General features: G+C 33.9%; 1 protein-coding gene across 1 annotated transcript; it reads right to left on the reverse strand.

Moving 5' to 3' along the window:
• Positions 1–233: 233 nt before the first annotated feature.
• Positions 234–14034, reverse strand: LOC144433045 (uncharacterized). Its single transcript, XM_078121356.1, has 10 exons — positions 13986–14034; positions 13662–13754; positions 6990–7403; positions 6400–6536; positions 5187–5280; positions 4687–5004; positions 3033–3499; positions 2477–2590; positions 1292–1489; positions 234–260 (listed from the first exon to the last, which is right to left on the reverse strand). Exons 1-10 carry the CDS (start codon positions 14032–14034, stop codon positions 234–236), a joined length of 1911 nt encoding a protein of 636 aa, XP_077977482.1.
• Between the last annotated feature and the right edge of the window lie 1779 nt (positions 14035–15813).

A 15813-nucleotide genomic window follows, 5' to 3' on the forward strand; every position in this document is an offset into this window, starting at 1 on the left:
AGTGTGTATATATAATTCCTATCTTTATGAAATGTGAAGCTGTTCATGTTCAGTATTCTTATCATGATATATCCAGGGTATCAATGAAAAAAAAAGATATATGAGGAAATTATCCTAAGAATAATTTATGGAATTGCATATTATATTATAGGATCATACAATTAGAGAAAAGTTATTTTACATAAATTTGGTGATGATAATAGCATGCACACAGTCACTGTTGACAGTCAATGTTAATGTTGAAGGAACACATCCCACATCTGCAAACAACACTCAACTGTGAAACCCAATTACATCTTTATCTAATCTGATTAAAATCTGATGTGGTGAAAGTGGCTAGATGCCTTTATGTACCTCTATTCCCATTGTTTCATATCGTTTGTTTTGTTCTGGGTGATCGCTGCCTTATTTCCCACGTGATCATCCAGAACAAAACAAACGATACAAAACAATAGAAATAGACTGAGGCAAATAAAGGCATCTAGCTGCTTTCACCATGTCAGATTTTAATCAGATTGATCTCAATCCATACATTCTGACACAATAACCTCATCATGGCTGCATTGGTCTTTCCTCACCTCTACTAGTAGTATGCACACAGCAAGCATCTACTCAAAATTATCTCCTGCACATTTTATACTCTTATCTTTAATCGTTATCTAAACTACATTCCTGTGTTTAGTACTACAGCTTACAATATTACACAACCAACTTCATAGACCGAGGAAAGTTTGCATGATTCCTCCATGTTATCATTCCAACTCCCAATCAGCAAACAAGTAATCTCAAGCATTGACACTTAAAGAAGTTGATCATAACAATTGGTAACACAGCCACTGAAACCTTACCCATCAAAATGAAAGCAACTCAAAACAATGATACATCCCTTCACAAACCAATTGGGGAAATTCATCACCCACCCAATGATCCAATCACACCATCCCCAGTGTACCTGTGCTATATCCAGTCTCAGATGTCATTCCAGATGCTGACTTGTCAAACATGCAAAATATTGTCTATAACCATTTGCATCTCCCACAACACATGGTAGCAGAGACTGTTGCCACCAGGCTTGCCAACTACATTTATTTAGAATTTTTATCGAACAGGAACTATTCGTGATCATATTTAATTCCATTATTCTTACTTTACCAAAGAAATTGATTTTAATACACATATTATCTTTTAACTGTAACTAAAACTTACAAAACTTAGTGTATGTATACCAATGCAGCAGATCATTAAATGACATTTGATATTTGAAATTTATCATCCATGTGGGTACACCTACCTTGTCTTTCATATCTAACTTGGCTTTGGCTTCCACTAAACACTTAACCATATTGAGATTGTTGTTAGAAGCAGCAATATGCAATGCTGTGTAACCTTCAGCTGTAACCAAATCAATGTCTTCAGTCCCTGTCTCTATAAGTTTCAGGGCAGACTCTGTGTCACCATTTAAAGCTGCAATGTGTAGGTCTGTCCAGCTCTGTAAGACAAAATTAACTTGTTTGAGTGGTAATCTAAAACTCTATAAGTCCCCATGTGAGATATACTCCATGTCAATCTGTTCAACTCTACCAGGCAAAGTAAAAATACCTATTTCACACAAAAACTCACTGTTTGCAATCATTTCCAATAACACTTGTACATGTAACCCAATGCAATTGTGTCTTACCCTGCAAGATAATATTCAAAAGGTATGACTTAATTTACATGTAGTTTTAAAATGGTCTGCTTCTGTTATTGTATTTATCATCTATCACCATTCAATGTCTTATTCTATGCTTTAAGAGAGCAAATACACCCCAGGTACATGTACCAACTTGCATTGTAGCGTCATTGGCACACATGTAAATTATTCAATTCAATAACTTTATCTCAAATGGGCAATTTGGTGTGTGTGTGTGTCTGTCTGTCTGTCTGTCTATCTGTGTGTACATATATGCATGTATGTTATGTATGTATGTATGTATGTATCATATGTATGTATTCACAAGATACTGTATTTACAAACTTTACATGATAACTGATATCAACACATAAATTTTATGATGCACGCAAACTACTACACATAATTGTATTTTAAATAACAAATTTAAGTGAATATTTGACTCATATCTTAAAAGTGTGGTAATTTTACAGTTTGAGTGAATATCCATATGCAAATGATATGTAAATGAGTGCACAATGAATGTACATAAAATTGCTTGATCACACAAGATGACTTCTGTAACAGTTTTCTGTTTTGGATAAACATTATTAAAAATGTATAATATTATATAACAGAGCCAAAATCCAGTTGGTACTCAGGGAGTATTTGAACTCATAATTACTACCATATAAAATTCAAAGTCATGGTCTTTTATATATAACTTTAAGAAATATAGAGCAAATATACAGGATGGTGTAACTGATACAAACAAACAAAGCCATTCAATTTGTCAACGAATTTGGAACGACTTTCTGCTGTAACCTTTGGCACTTTCTCTGGTTTCCAGATCTCTTTCTTTTCTGGAGATGAACTGCTATCCTCTGCTTTTTCATCTTCACCAAGTAAGAACATCTTGACTTTATGTATCAGCTGCTCCTATATTACAAATATACACCATCATAATATAAAGATAAACAAAAACTGAGAAGGTTTAATTTATCTACAACAAAATCACACTGTAGTACACTCATATCCATTGTGTATCACAACAATTTATGTAAGTTATACACATGACTATTAATAGCCTGAACAAAAGTTGTGATTTTGAATACTGTTTTGGAAAAGTGATGGTCTTTATCTCAATAAAAAGTGAAATGTTTTTAAGTATTGGAAATTGTAAAAGTATCTATCAAATCTATGTTGTTTCATAGATATTGCAAGGCACAGTTATCATATCTTATGTTTCCATGGTTACTGAAATGTTATTACAAGTATCATTACATAATGCTCACACTGAACTCTCCAATGAAAAGCTAAAAAATACCTTAATATGATTTTTGTACTGGTAATTTGTCACTGTAACATATTCTATACATACCTTTGATGGGTCATCCCTTGTATAGCTGTCTACCATATCAAACAAATCTGATAACAGTTGTTGACATTTAGTCATATCTTTCTGTATCTCATCAATCATTTGCTGTTTCTGGTCTACTAGATTCTGTAGCTCTTTCACCTTTAGAGAGAGGAATTCATCTTCCTGTGTAGATTGTACCTTAGACTGTGCCAGTTGTCTTGATAAAGTTTCTACTTTCTTTTGTGCATCTTTTAGTAGAATTTTCCTTGTTTCCAGTTCAAAGTCTTTCTGACCTACAGACACTTTCATTACTACCTCAGATGATTCCTTCTCCTTCTTTAATTCTCCATTTTCTATTGTGAGGTTTCTGATCATTCTTAAGTACTCTTTTTCCGATACTGCATCTGTCAACAACGGAACACCTCTGAGATTTCCACTGTTTGTGTCTGCATATTTGGTGTCAATGTCTATACCATCACTGTTAAGATCTGTGAAATGTAAAATATATGTTATTTGTTTCTAGGATGACTCAACAATAAAGCTGACTCAAAGTGGTGTTGTCAGAGTTGAGTCAAGTGTTGCCACCGACTGTGTAAAGGTTGACAAAATTTACTGTTAGCAGTACATTTTGTTTTGTACATGTAGTTTGGAAGACTCATTACAGCCCTACCAGTAACCATCATAGTGGCCATCCTTGCATCTTAATACTGTCATGGTCATGTCAGTTTTATACATAAAAATAGCTATATTTCTCAGCGTGTTATAATTAAATGTTAAGCTAATACTTGCTATAGGTACATTAACATCCTGTTGGGTTTTACCTCTGGGTTTTACTTGTCACCATCAATTTCTCGTGCATACAAAGCATTCACAGTCATTCAAATGACATCATAGGGTAACATCAAAACAGACAGGGTTATATATCAGTTGATTCATCATCATGTCATATCATGTCACATTTATGTGGCCCCCTACCAATAACAGTGGCTGCAGCATAAGTGAGGTATAATTCTAACTTACATCTCAGTCCATTAATATAGTAGTGTTATATTAATAACTTATAGTTGTATCCCCATAGTATAGCACTACCATACTTGTGAAATGAACATGATAGTCAAAATAAGTTACAAGTTGATGAAAGAGTCATACTTTCTACTATATTCTTTAGATTTATTTGATTATTATGTACAATAATATTTTTAGCTTACACACACATTGACTTGTACACTTTTTTGGTCACAGTCAATAGTTATACTACAAAGCAGCATTCACAGTCAAGGTATTTATTAAACTGTATAGGTATGATAATATTACTATATCAATAGATTCTGCGACATGTAAGATAACAACTAAAGTCTTAATAGTCAAGTACCTTGGTTTGATGTTCTTCACAGAAGATGAATATCACCAAACTGTTTGCAAGTGTACACATGCATATTAACAAGAAAATACTTGTGACCTACAGTTTGTCACTACTCGTCTAGCAACTCATACTATGACTTTAAGTCACTCATATTTTCCTTTGCTGAACGGAGAAAAATTTTTTGGGGAAATATCTAGAAATAATGTTATAATTGCAATTGAGGGCTATTATAGGCATTTACTTACCATCGATGATGTGCCTGTGTATTCTTATACAGTGGTGTTGATTTCTATCCAATAGGCATTTACTTACCATCAATGATGTGCCTGTGTATCACTTTACCACTTATACAGTGGTGTTGATTTCTATCCAATACCAGTAATTTCTTTATACCAAGCAAAGATAACATTCCTGCCTTGGCACTCATAAGTTTTCTGAGCAGGCCTCCAGACTTTGTTTTAAGGACTGCAACATTTCTGATTTCTTTAGCCACCTGGTCAACTCCCTTTGCTTTCACTTTGTAGTTCTGCCTTGCTTTCACAGCTTCATTGTGGATCTTACTGATAACCTTTTCCACTCTCCTTTTGTCAAACATATCAGGGTCAATTGATATTATAGCAAGGTCTGTTTCTGTAATGATTGTATTTGAAATACCAATTTGAAATATGTACATACATATTGTAAAATTATGGAGGATAAAAATGTACATGGAAATAGAGATATTGCTAAGTTAATTATTTTACATCTCTAAGGTTCAACTGGGCTAAAAACATTTGACCTGTTTGTGGATTATAAGAAAATACTCTATTCACCTTTAGACCGTACAACAGCACTTTCATTCTCCTCTGATTGCTTTTCATCAACAATCTTGTCCTTTGTATGTTGGCCTTCTTCTTTGGCAATAATCTAATTATCAAATGAAAACATTCTTCAATAAGCTGGGCAGACAACACACTACATGCATACACATCTATATGTTTACAAGCAGTTTTTAAAAAGACAACAACGACAATAACATGTAGACAAAAAGATAATGAATTATGCATGATGCAAGTACATGTATATGAAGTAAAAGTTGAGAATACATGTATACAGATTTAATGAACTTTCATTTTAGTAGAAAGTTTTTCAGCTGTGTTAATTCATGCCTTGCTTCCTATAAAGTGTATGATAGCACCAAGAGGGCGCCCTCTGTGTTGTGCAACTTATCAAGTTGTTGGATGTTGACACAACTGATTTCCTTGGGTACTTAATGGTGATGACATTGACAATGGTGTATTTCTAAGGATGTGAAAAATCTGGGTCAATATAGAGGATGCTTGAATGACTATACAGTCTATAGTAACCATAAAACAAATGACTTCACGATAACACTTGCACAAATGATATTAAAGTGCACAACAGTCTATATATAAATATCTTGAAATTGTTTGTCTATAGGTTTGTTGCTAGTCATTCCTAAGTTTATTTTTGGAATAGTCCCTAAAATATACAGTACAGACTTTACACGATAATCGGTACTGCCAAAATGGATCAAGTCTACTAAAAGAATATGTACGAATGTGGTCTTCACTTAAAATCTAATATCTGTACCAGACTAAGGCCTAAAAAAAATTGGTTCCAGTACCCGACCCCACCTAGTTTTTCACTGCCGACCCTTTACTTTTTTAAAATGTATTTGAGAGAAAAAAATGCAAAAATTGTAAAGTCTCACGAGAAAGAGACTGAAAGACAATCTAAAACTCTTCTTCCAATCTGTAATGGCTGTACATCCGATAGGAAGACATAAATAACACAGTGACCATTTGGAAAACAATGGAAAACTGAGCTAGACATTCACAGAAATAAAATATAATAAAATAAAATAAAAAATCTACCTACCCTCCCTATTCTAAAATTGAGCATAATCAGAACCACACAATTTTTTTATGGCCTAAGTTGAAAACTGACTTGAAATGATTGTGAATGTGATGACTGATGGATACACTGACAAAGTTTCCCAGATCATGTTAACACATTTCATACCTTATGGGGTAGGTCAGGAGTGCTTTGTCTACTTTCGGTTGACAGGCCAGAAGCACATGTGCCTTCCTTATTAATGGTGATGAGCTCTTTGTTTTCTCCACAGATACCACAGCTCTTCTCTTTTGGTTGAGGCACATCTACATGTACATGAAATTAAAAATTTGACAAGGTATGGTATTTGTCTATCACCTTGCAACTATAAACAATTTAGCTAAAAATTGAATGTACATTTTTTTGAGGCACATAAGCTTTTCTTACCCATCACATTGTCGACACTAGCACCTATGGTATATTCATGTTGATTGTCCATTTTCTTCAATGCACTCAATGTAGCACCTCTCTAAATACTGATGCAATATTTTGGCCTTATACCTGAAAATGTTCTAAGCAGTTTCTTAAGGTGTAAATTTTTCCACAATTGAAAACTAAGCAACCTATTTAAAAGTAGCTGTACTACTATTTACATATAACTAGTTTAACACATGCATATAGTTTGTGACAGACTTATATAAGCCAAGACACATCACTACATCTGCAAGTGCCCTTATACTTGATTTGTGCTTGAAAATATGTATTGTTTTCCACCATACCTTCTAGATCTGTTGTAAGTATAAGCTTACACAGTTCATACTGCCATCTTTCAATAGTTGTCTGTAATGGTATCCTAGTTGCACTTGATCTTTCAAGGATATCTTCAGTGATAATATCTTTCTCAAACAGCCAATTCAGTTTTCCACTTTCATAATCTTGCCAAAGAGATTCCAGTGAGTCCAGATTTGAGCAGTCCAACACCACTGATAAACAGCCTTGCCCCACTTTCTCCACTTCTAGTCCTTCCATACTTTCTACATGGTCTCTCACCCGAGGAAGATCATTCAGTGATGTTATTTGCTCTAGACAACCATCAATGTCTCTCGTGGTCAATGTTGCTGCTTTTCCTGGGCGCATGGTCCATTCAGTAGGTACAGTTGGAATAACTTTCATTTCTAACTTGCCAGAAGTACCTGGTTTGAAAAATAATCAATGTTAGTATGTTACTTTAATTTGTGGATTATTGCATATGATCATATAATCATGGTTAATGCCAGGGGGATGACTCCCCCAACTGCACAGGCTGCAATCTGAAACGAAACACTTATATCCTGTTACACTATAGTAAATTACTAACTAACATCTCCACTCAGCCTTTCACTGCTAACATTCGTACAGTGAGCACAAGTACCATCACCCACCCTCCCCTAATTACACACCTTGCATGTACCAAACTCCCGCCTATACGTAATACTCCACTCACACATAATGCTCTGACCCCACACATACACCAAAGGCTACCACCAAACAGGTACCATACACTCCATCGTGAGGAGACCCACCCAAGGCACACTCCATGACATGGCTGTTTGCTAAGATGCCTGCCAAAACGCTGGTCCACCCTGTTTACAGTACATGTCCCCACTGGTGGCTGGTAACACTCAAGTATCACGTCTTCCATGGTGTGAGGTTTCTCATCAGGTGAGTGACTTCACAACATGGCTGTTTGCTAGAACATCTGCACATGGAGCTTGCCTCCCCACAGCACATCCTGTCTCCGAGGCATCATTTATTGGCATTAACAGATTTTTTTTTTTTCCTAAAATGAATGTAGTTCAGAGGTGCTATATGCAAGAAATCTCTATTCTTTATACATACGGTTCAAACCTTCAAAAAAATCAAAACGTGTTTAATAGAAGCTTGACAGTAAAAGATGCAGGGTGGAGCTGGAAACATGTCCACCTCTCATGGGGTCCTCGTGAGTCTTCAATGGAAGCTCTGGGGGGTTTTATAACATGAAATTATATGCCATTTTGAGTAATCATTTCCAAGTTTTATAAGACAGGTCAGAGGATCATTTTGGTTGACTAAAAATCTCACTGTCATCTGAGGTGTAATGATGCTATTAAGAGTTCTGGAGGTTTTGGGCTCTTAAATTTTATTTCATCCACTTTATCCATAGCCTTTTAGGTTCTAATTTCAAATCGAAATGTTGATGTATGTTTTAGCAGGCATAAAGACTTTGGGGACAAGACAAATATATGTACTACAGTTCATTCAGTCATCTCATTGTAGAAAAGAATTAATCTTCCATCACAATAAACACAGTGACCCATCAATCAATCCTCAAAAATAATGTCGGTGTACTCGAAATGCATAGCTCCATAACTGATAGATAAATATTTTAACATGTGTCTATGCCTACAATTCACATCCAGGGGGATTTTGGGGATTTGAGTAGAGATGTTACTTCTGCACTATCAAAGTTTATAATATTGTTGGTAAGCATATATATATTGTAATCTTGTTTGTGTAATACAGCTTTACTTCTCAGTATTGAGCGCTTTTCCTTCAGTTTATGACTTACCTCTTACACTGAATTAGTATATATATATATATATATATTATATAGAAGTAAAAAATATATAATGCTGCTAGGACTGTAGTACAAAGAAATGCTTATGCATTTTTTTTCTATATATATATATATATATATATATATATATATATATATATATATATATATATATATATATATATATATATATATATATATATATATCAACCATAAGATAGTATATATGTCACAACAGATAAAGTTTGTCAGGAGATTAGGGCTACTATGTATGGTTATTTTTTATAAATTAATATAGAAATGGAACAAAACAACTTGATCTCTCTATATCGAAGAGTAGCTAAATGCAATTTAGATTTAACTTTATAATCTATGAAGATTCCCATTACAGAACTTTAAATATTTGCTTGCACATGTAAGCATAGCATCAAAGAACTTATTCAGAACAAACTAGCCTGTATTGATAGTCATGAAAATTCAGCAAAATATTTAGATTAATTACATGATTATTTGTCATTTTAATTATAAAGTCGATTTAATTGTTACAAGCTCAGTCTCAGTCTCACTTTAAATCTATAGATATCAAGTAATGGTGGAATGCACTCTAGCACTATACATATTACAACATAGGAACAAAGGTTTGCACCGAGTTTCAATTATTGACCCTGTCTCAAAGAAAACAAAACAAAACAAAACAAAACAAAATCAGAAATCCTTTTCACTGAAACTTTTTTAAAACAAAAACATCATTAAATGCCTGTCAACTGACTGACTTGCAACTGTATAAATTGTTTTAAATAACTGAACTTGCAATTAAACAAGAAATAAAGATGATTTGTGTGAATCTGAGATACATATATTTAATCCAAAAGCACACACAGTGTGAGTTAGATTACAATCTGCTACATCAATTAACTTACTCAACCAAATTCCATCGAAAAATCTTTCCATTGGATACAAACACAATAAGGGCTTTATATTTGTTTCTCAATGTAACACCATTAAAAAAATTTAGAGGAAAAAAATGTTTCAAAAATAAGTGTGTGTGTACATGTTGTTGACACTTGTCAGTTAATATTAATCATTACTTTAACAATATGCATGCCTTAGAAATGATAATTTAATCCAAAGTCAGATTGAAACTATAATGACCTATTTGTTTTATAGATCCTGCATTCCAGTATGTGTTGTTGGGTTGTCATCTTACCATTCGCCAAGCCTCCAGCCAGGACTATTTCAAATCAAAACTGAAGCATATGGTGTGCTTTAGCCATTCAGAGCTACAGAACAGAACATTGCTCTACAAATTGGCACTATAGATATTTGATTGATCGATTGATAGATTGAGGAGTGATATTGTGGTTTCTTTTAATCCTACAGTGAAGATTTCTCATCATTCAACTGGATTACATAAATATAGGGTCGGTCGGGTAAAGGGAATATTAAAAAAAAATAGCACCAAAGGTATTGTAGCACAACTGAACAGTTTTTAAAAATGTTTATCAACATGTTGATGCATGCTAGGTATATGTGTTCATTTGCTGAATGACTATCCAGTTGCCTATCGTATCCAACCATGTTGTTATCTTTGCAATATATGCGATCATTTGGCTGTTGTTATGGGCGTGGTCATGTTGCTAGACATATTTGCATACATTTTTTTATGTTTGTTCACTTGTCTATGAATCCCTGATGTTATATTTGCAATATACGTGATCATTTGGCTGTTGCTATGGGTGTGGTCTCGTTGTTAGGTATATTTGCAGACATTATTTGAAAGTTTATGCATTTGGCTATTAATCCCTGATATTATCTTTGCAATATACATGATCAGTTGGCTGTTGCTATGGGTGTGGTCCTATTTCTAGGTACATTGCATACACTTTGTTTATGTTTATTCATTTGTCTATCAATCCCAGTTGTTATCTTTGCAATATACGTGATCATTTGGCTGTTGCTATGGGTGTGGTCCAGTTTCTAGGTACATTGCATACACTTTGTTTATGTTTATTCATTTGTCTATCAATCCCAGTTGTTATCTTTGCAATATACGTGATCATTTGGCTGTTGCTATGGGCAAGTTTACATACATTTGTTATAAATGTTTTTTCACTTGTCTATTAATCCCTGTTATCTTTGTCAAAAATACCACCATTTGGCTGTTGCTATGGGCGTGTTCATGGTTGCTAGGGATATTTGCATACAATTTTTGAATGTTTACTCACCTACCAGATGATATTGTTATTTGACCAAAATATACTGCCATTTGGTTGCTAAGAGCGTGGTCATGGTTGCTAGGGCAATTGTGTCAAAGTATTTGAAGAAGGTCTGTAGAATAACACTTCTAGAAACATCTCACCAAATTTCAGTCTCACTGATCATGTATTTTTTGAGATATAAATTTCGACCATATTCCTTCATCAATACATCCCCAGATGCATCCCCATTAAGGGAGTGATCAGTTTTTACGGCCTGGGGTGGGCCGGTGACTTTTTGTTCATGTTGTACTTAAAAATAGTGACCCCCCTGCAATTCATTCACAAAACAACCCAACCCCCCCTCTGACAAATAAAAAACCACAATGACCCCCCCCCCCCCCATCTGTTGACAAGAAACATTCTTTTTGTTCTTGCAAAAGACACTCTATTCTCAAAGCATAATACCGCACACTGCACAGTTAATTTTACATGTTACATTTTCATTAATTTTAAGTGTATCTGGTAAATTGCTATCCCAAATCCATTGCTTCACATGTATAAAGCTCTTTAGATAGGAACCCTATGAAAAGTATAATTGTCTGTTCATGGAGGTACACAATATTCATGGTTTAGTAACCAAAAGATCTAGGATATCTCTTAGATTGAGTGAACTATTAATATTTATTAATTCAGCTAATTATCAAGTACAGTATTATAAATGGAGTTAATATACTTGTAAACCCATGTCAATAACTGTCACACATAATGATGTACTCGCATCATATAATGAATTGTTTACATCATATAAAGATATGTTCACATCATATAGTCAATATATTGTTTTCTTTAGAGTTAACACAACTGTGGCTTTCCATACTTGTACACGTTTGCACTCCTCAAGGTTTTGAATAATGAAATGTGATAAATGTCATTGTTTCAAAACAGAAATTAAAAAATGTCATAAAAATGTTTTCTGTACTACAGCAGTTTCTAAACTATTTACTAATTCAATTCACTTACTACTGGCTATGTTGTCCAGTATATTGTTGGCAACATGATAGCCTTGAAAATAAATACACTCTAATACCAAGGAAATGTAACATTATGATCTGCTGACAAAATTTTACTCTCAGTATACAGTCACTCAATGTGGATACTAGATATTCCAGAGGAGATTAAAATCTAATTTTTCTCATAACTTTGCACCGTGCCAGTACTATAGAAGTTCTGGCTACAGTAAATAGCCCTTTACTAGATCTTCATCAAACAAGTCTGTGTTTATAACTTTGTTTATCAGTCATTCACATAATATATATTCCCTGAGAATCCGATTAATGTTGTGTTCACCTTGGACTATATTTCTTTCTTGGTAGTTTATGGTGTAAAACAATAGCAAGAGAAAATGGGGTTTCACATGTAGCCTAGTAACATGTATTAAACTTGGTGATGGTCACAGGTATCAGAGAAGAAGTGAAACACAAACACAGAAAAGTTATTTTCATAAGACATGTAGTTCGTACTATAGCTATGCCAAATAACAGTATAATAGTTTGTACATGTATGATAAATCAACATATTTGGGGTGAGATCATTAGGTAAAAAAACTAATTCTTTTAGTAAGGCCTTAGAACCCCTTCCTCACCCCTTCTAACTAAATTGGTAAAATTGTTGCAGACAGCACAATCAATTTCAAATCAGTATGTAGTATCATGTAGTGCTATGAATACAAAACCAGTATGTAGTGAGGAAAAAACAGCTTTTTCATTGGCACAATAATGTATTTTAGGGCCGTGCATAACACATTTTTTTCCCATTTTTCAATTTGACATTTTTAGAAATGTTTGTGTTGGGGTACAAAACAGATTTCATTATAAAGGACGTCCTCTCACCCCACCCCTCACTAAAAGAATTTAGTTTTTACCCTAAATTGAACTATTGATCTCAACCATAAATCAATTTGGAACTTCTAATGGAGATGATCATAGTTATCATACATTATATGTACAAAAATGTATAGGAACTAGACTAACTATACACATGGACATTGAATATCCAATATCTACACACAGGCTGGGTCAGGCACTTTCAGTCACAGTGTTTGCCACATATTATTTCAAAGTGTCCTAAATTGGTTATGTTTGTACACAATTCCACATGTTCAGGTCAATGGAGGAACAGATTTTAGAGCCAGTAAATCTTAAGGTATTTCATTTCTTATGTGTTACATGTACAGCTACACATGCAAGTTTTTGTACCACAAGATGACACAATGCAACTCATGGCGTGCAATAGCGAGAAGTCAATTTTCAAACAAATAACTGTTGCTTAAAGGTGGCCATGGTGCAGTGTTGTGATGCCATACCATATACCCCCCCCCCCCCCCCTCTGATTTTTCGGCCCACCCCCGGCCGTAAACACTGATCGCTCCCTAAGTTTCAGCCCAATCTGCTGAGTAGTTTTGGAATTAGAGATTTTTGACCAAAAAGACACATTTTAGTCCTAATTTGCATATTACTGATGGACTCATCATGTCATGAACAAATCTTAGTTTACTCCCCTAAGAACGTTTCCACCAAATTTCAGGCCAATCTGCCAGGTAGTTTTGGAGTTTAAGTTTTTGCTATGCTATGCTATGCCACGCTACAAAATCCTGTGCCAGGAAAAGATACATAACTTACCATAGGGATCACTGATTGGCAGGCCTGGTTGCTGTTCAGGAGTTTCTGGTGAGCCTTGGTTGGAACTTTCTTGAGTATTCCCCTGTTCACTTCCTGAACACGTAAAAATGAACCCCATGATGTCATAAACTGAACATATTAATTTAAAATCATTTCTATTACATGGATAGTAAGACATCTAGCTACGATCCAAATATGCCAGGTACAAAATATCATTACTTGGGATAGCAGCAGCCATGTTCAGACACCTACAGTAAGCTAAATGTACAAGATGAAACTCCAACTCCTTTTTACAAGTTATTGATATCCTTATGTTTGTCTTACCATTTGAACTGTCCTGATCACCCTCTGTATGAACCTCACTCGTAGACATCGCGGTTTGGGTTGGTGTCTGTCCACTATAAGATGGGGTATGTTTTCCTAAAACAAAGAATCCCATAGCTATATTAATGTCTCCATGATTCATTTACATCAATGGTCTCATACTGGGTAAGTATGCAAACTTCATCATTGTCTTTCATTTTAGCAGTAATCCATCTACAAAATCCTAAACTACTGTACTTTGCACAGGATGAAGTTGGCACAACAGCCTAGGGTATGGAAAGCCACAACTGACTTAAGTGTGCAATTACTATTATTGTATGTGCAAATACTATGTTATTATGTGCATTCAATAGTTTATTGTGTGCTTACCTTAAGTTATTATGTGCATACTGTATTATTCTATGTACAGTTACTATTATTGTATGTGCAAACACTATGTTATTATGTGCATTAAATAGTTTATTATGTACAGTTACTATTATTGTATGTGCAAACACTATGTTAGTATGTGCATTTGATAGTTTATTATGTACAGTTACTATTATTGTATGTGCAAACACTATGTTGGTATGTGCATTTAATAGTTTATTATGTACAGTTATTATTATTGTATGTGTAAACACTATGTTATTATGTGCATTGAATAGTTTATGTACAGTTACTATTATTGTATGTGCAAACACTATGTTATTATGTGCATTTAATAGTTTATTATGTACAGTTACTATTATTGTATGTGCTAACACTATGTTATTATGTGCATTAAATAGTTTATTATGTACTAACCTTAAGTTATTATGTGCATACTGTATTATTCATTGTACAGTTACTATTATTGTATATGCTAACGCTATGTTATTATGTGCATTAAATAGTTTATTATGTACTAACCTTAAGTTATTATGTGCATACTGTATTATTAAATGTACAGTTACTATTGTTGTATGTGCAAACGGTATGATATTATGTGCATTAAATAGTTTATTATTCACTGTTACTACTATTGTATGTGCTAACACTATGTTATTATGTGCATTAAATAGTTTATTATGTACTAACCTTAAGTTATTATGTGCATACTGTATTATTCAATGTACAGTTACTATTATTGTATATGCTAACGCTATGTTATTATGTGCATTAAATAGTTTATTATGTACCAACCTTAGGTTATTATGTGCATACTGTGTTATTCAATGTACAGTTACTATCATTGTATGTGCTAACATTATGTTATTATGTGCATTAGACAGTTTGTTATGTACTAACCCTAAGTTATTATGTGCATACTGCATTATTCAATGTACAGTTACTATTATTCTATGTGCTAACGCTATGTTATAACTTTAACTCGATAGTATATTATGGACAGACTTTAGGACATTATGTGCATACTCAACATAGTACTATCATTGTTCTGTATGGAGGATTTTGAGGGAAAAAAATTTGTTTCCAGGTGAACCAGAAAAATTTTTTTTTTGATCCTGTAATGGCTTGAGAAAAAAAAATTGTCATAACAGACAGAAGTGGAAAAAAAAAATTGTCAGAAATGAGCAAATTTGGAAACCTTATTCTCATGTATTCTTTGGCGGCACGCCGCCATAGGTGCCGCAAATGTTTTTAATACAAGTATAAATTCCTGTTTTTTTCCAGCACTTATCATTAAAACATGCACTATATAGCTCTGCTTTAAACCCAAGTGCACACAAAGTTTTCCTTTCCTTTTCTGACCCAAGAAAACATATTTCAGGATTTTTGTTGCAATATCTCAATGACACAGTCAATATCTGAAGGGGACTATTTGGTTTCTGTAAATTAAGACAATTTA

This window comes from Glandiceps talaboti, chromosome 3, assembly GCF_964340395.1.
Source record: "Glandiceps talaboti chromosome 3, keGlaTala1.1, whole genome shotgun sequence".
NCBI classification, from domain to species: domain Eukaryota; kingdom Metazoa; phylum Hemichordata; class Enteropneusta; family Spengelidae; genus Glandiceps; species Glandiceps talaboti.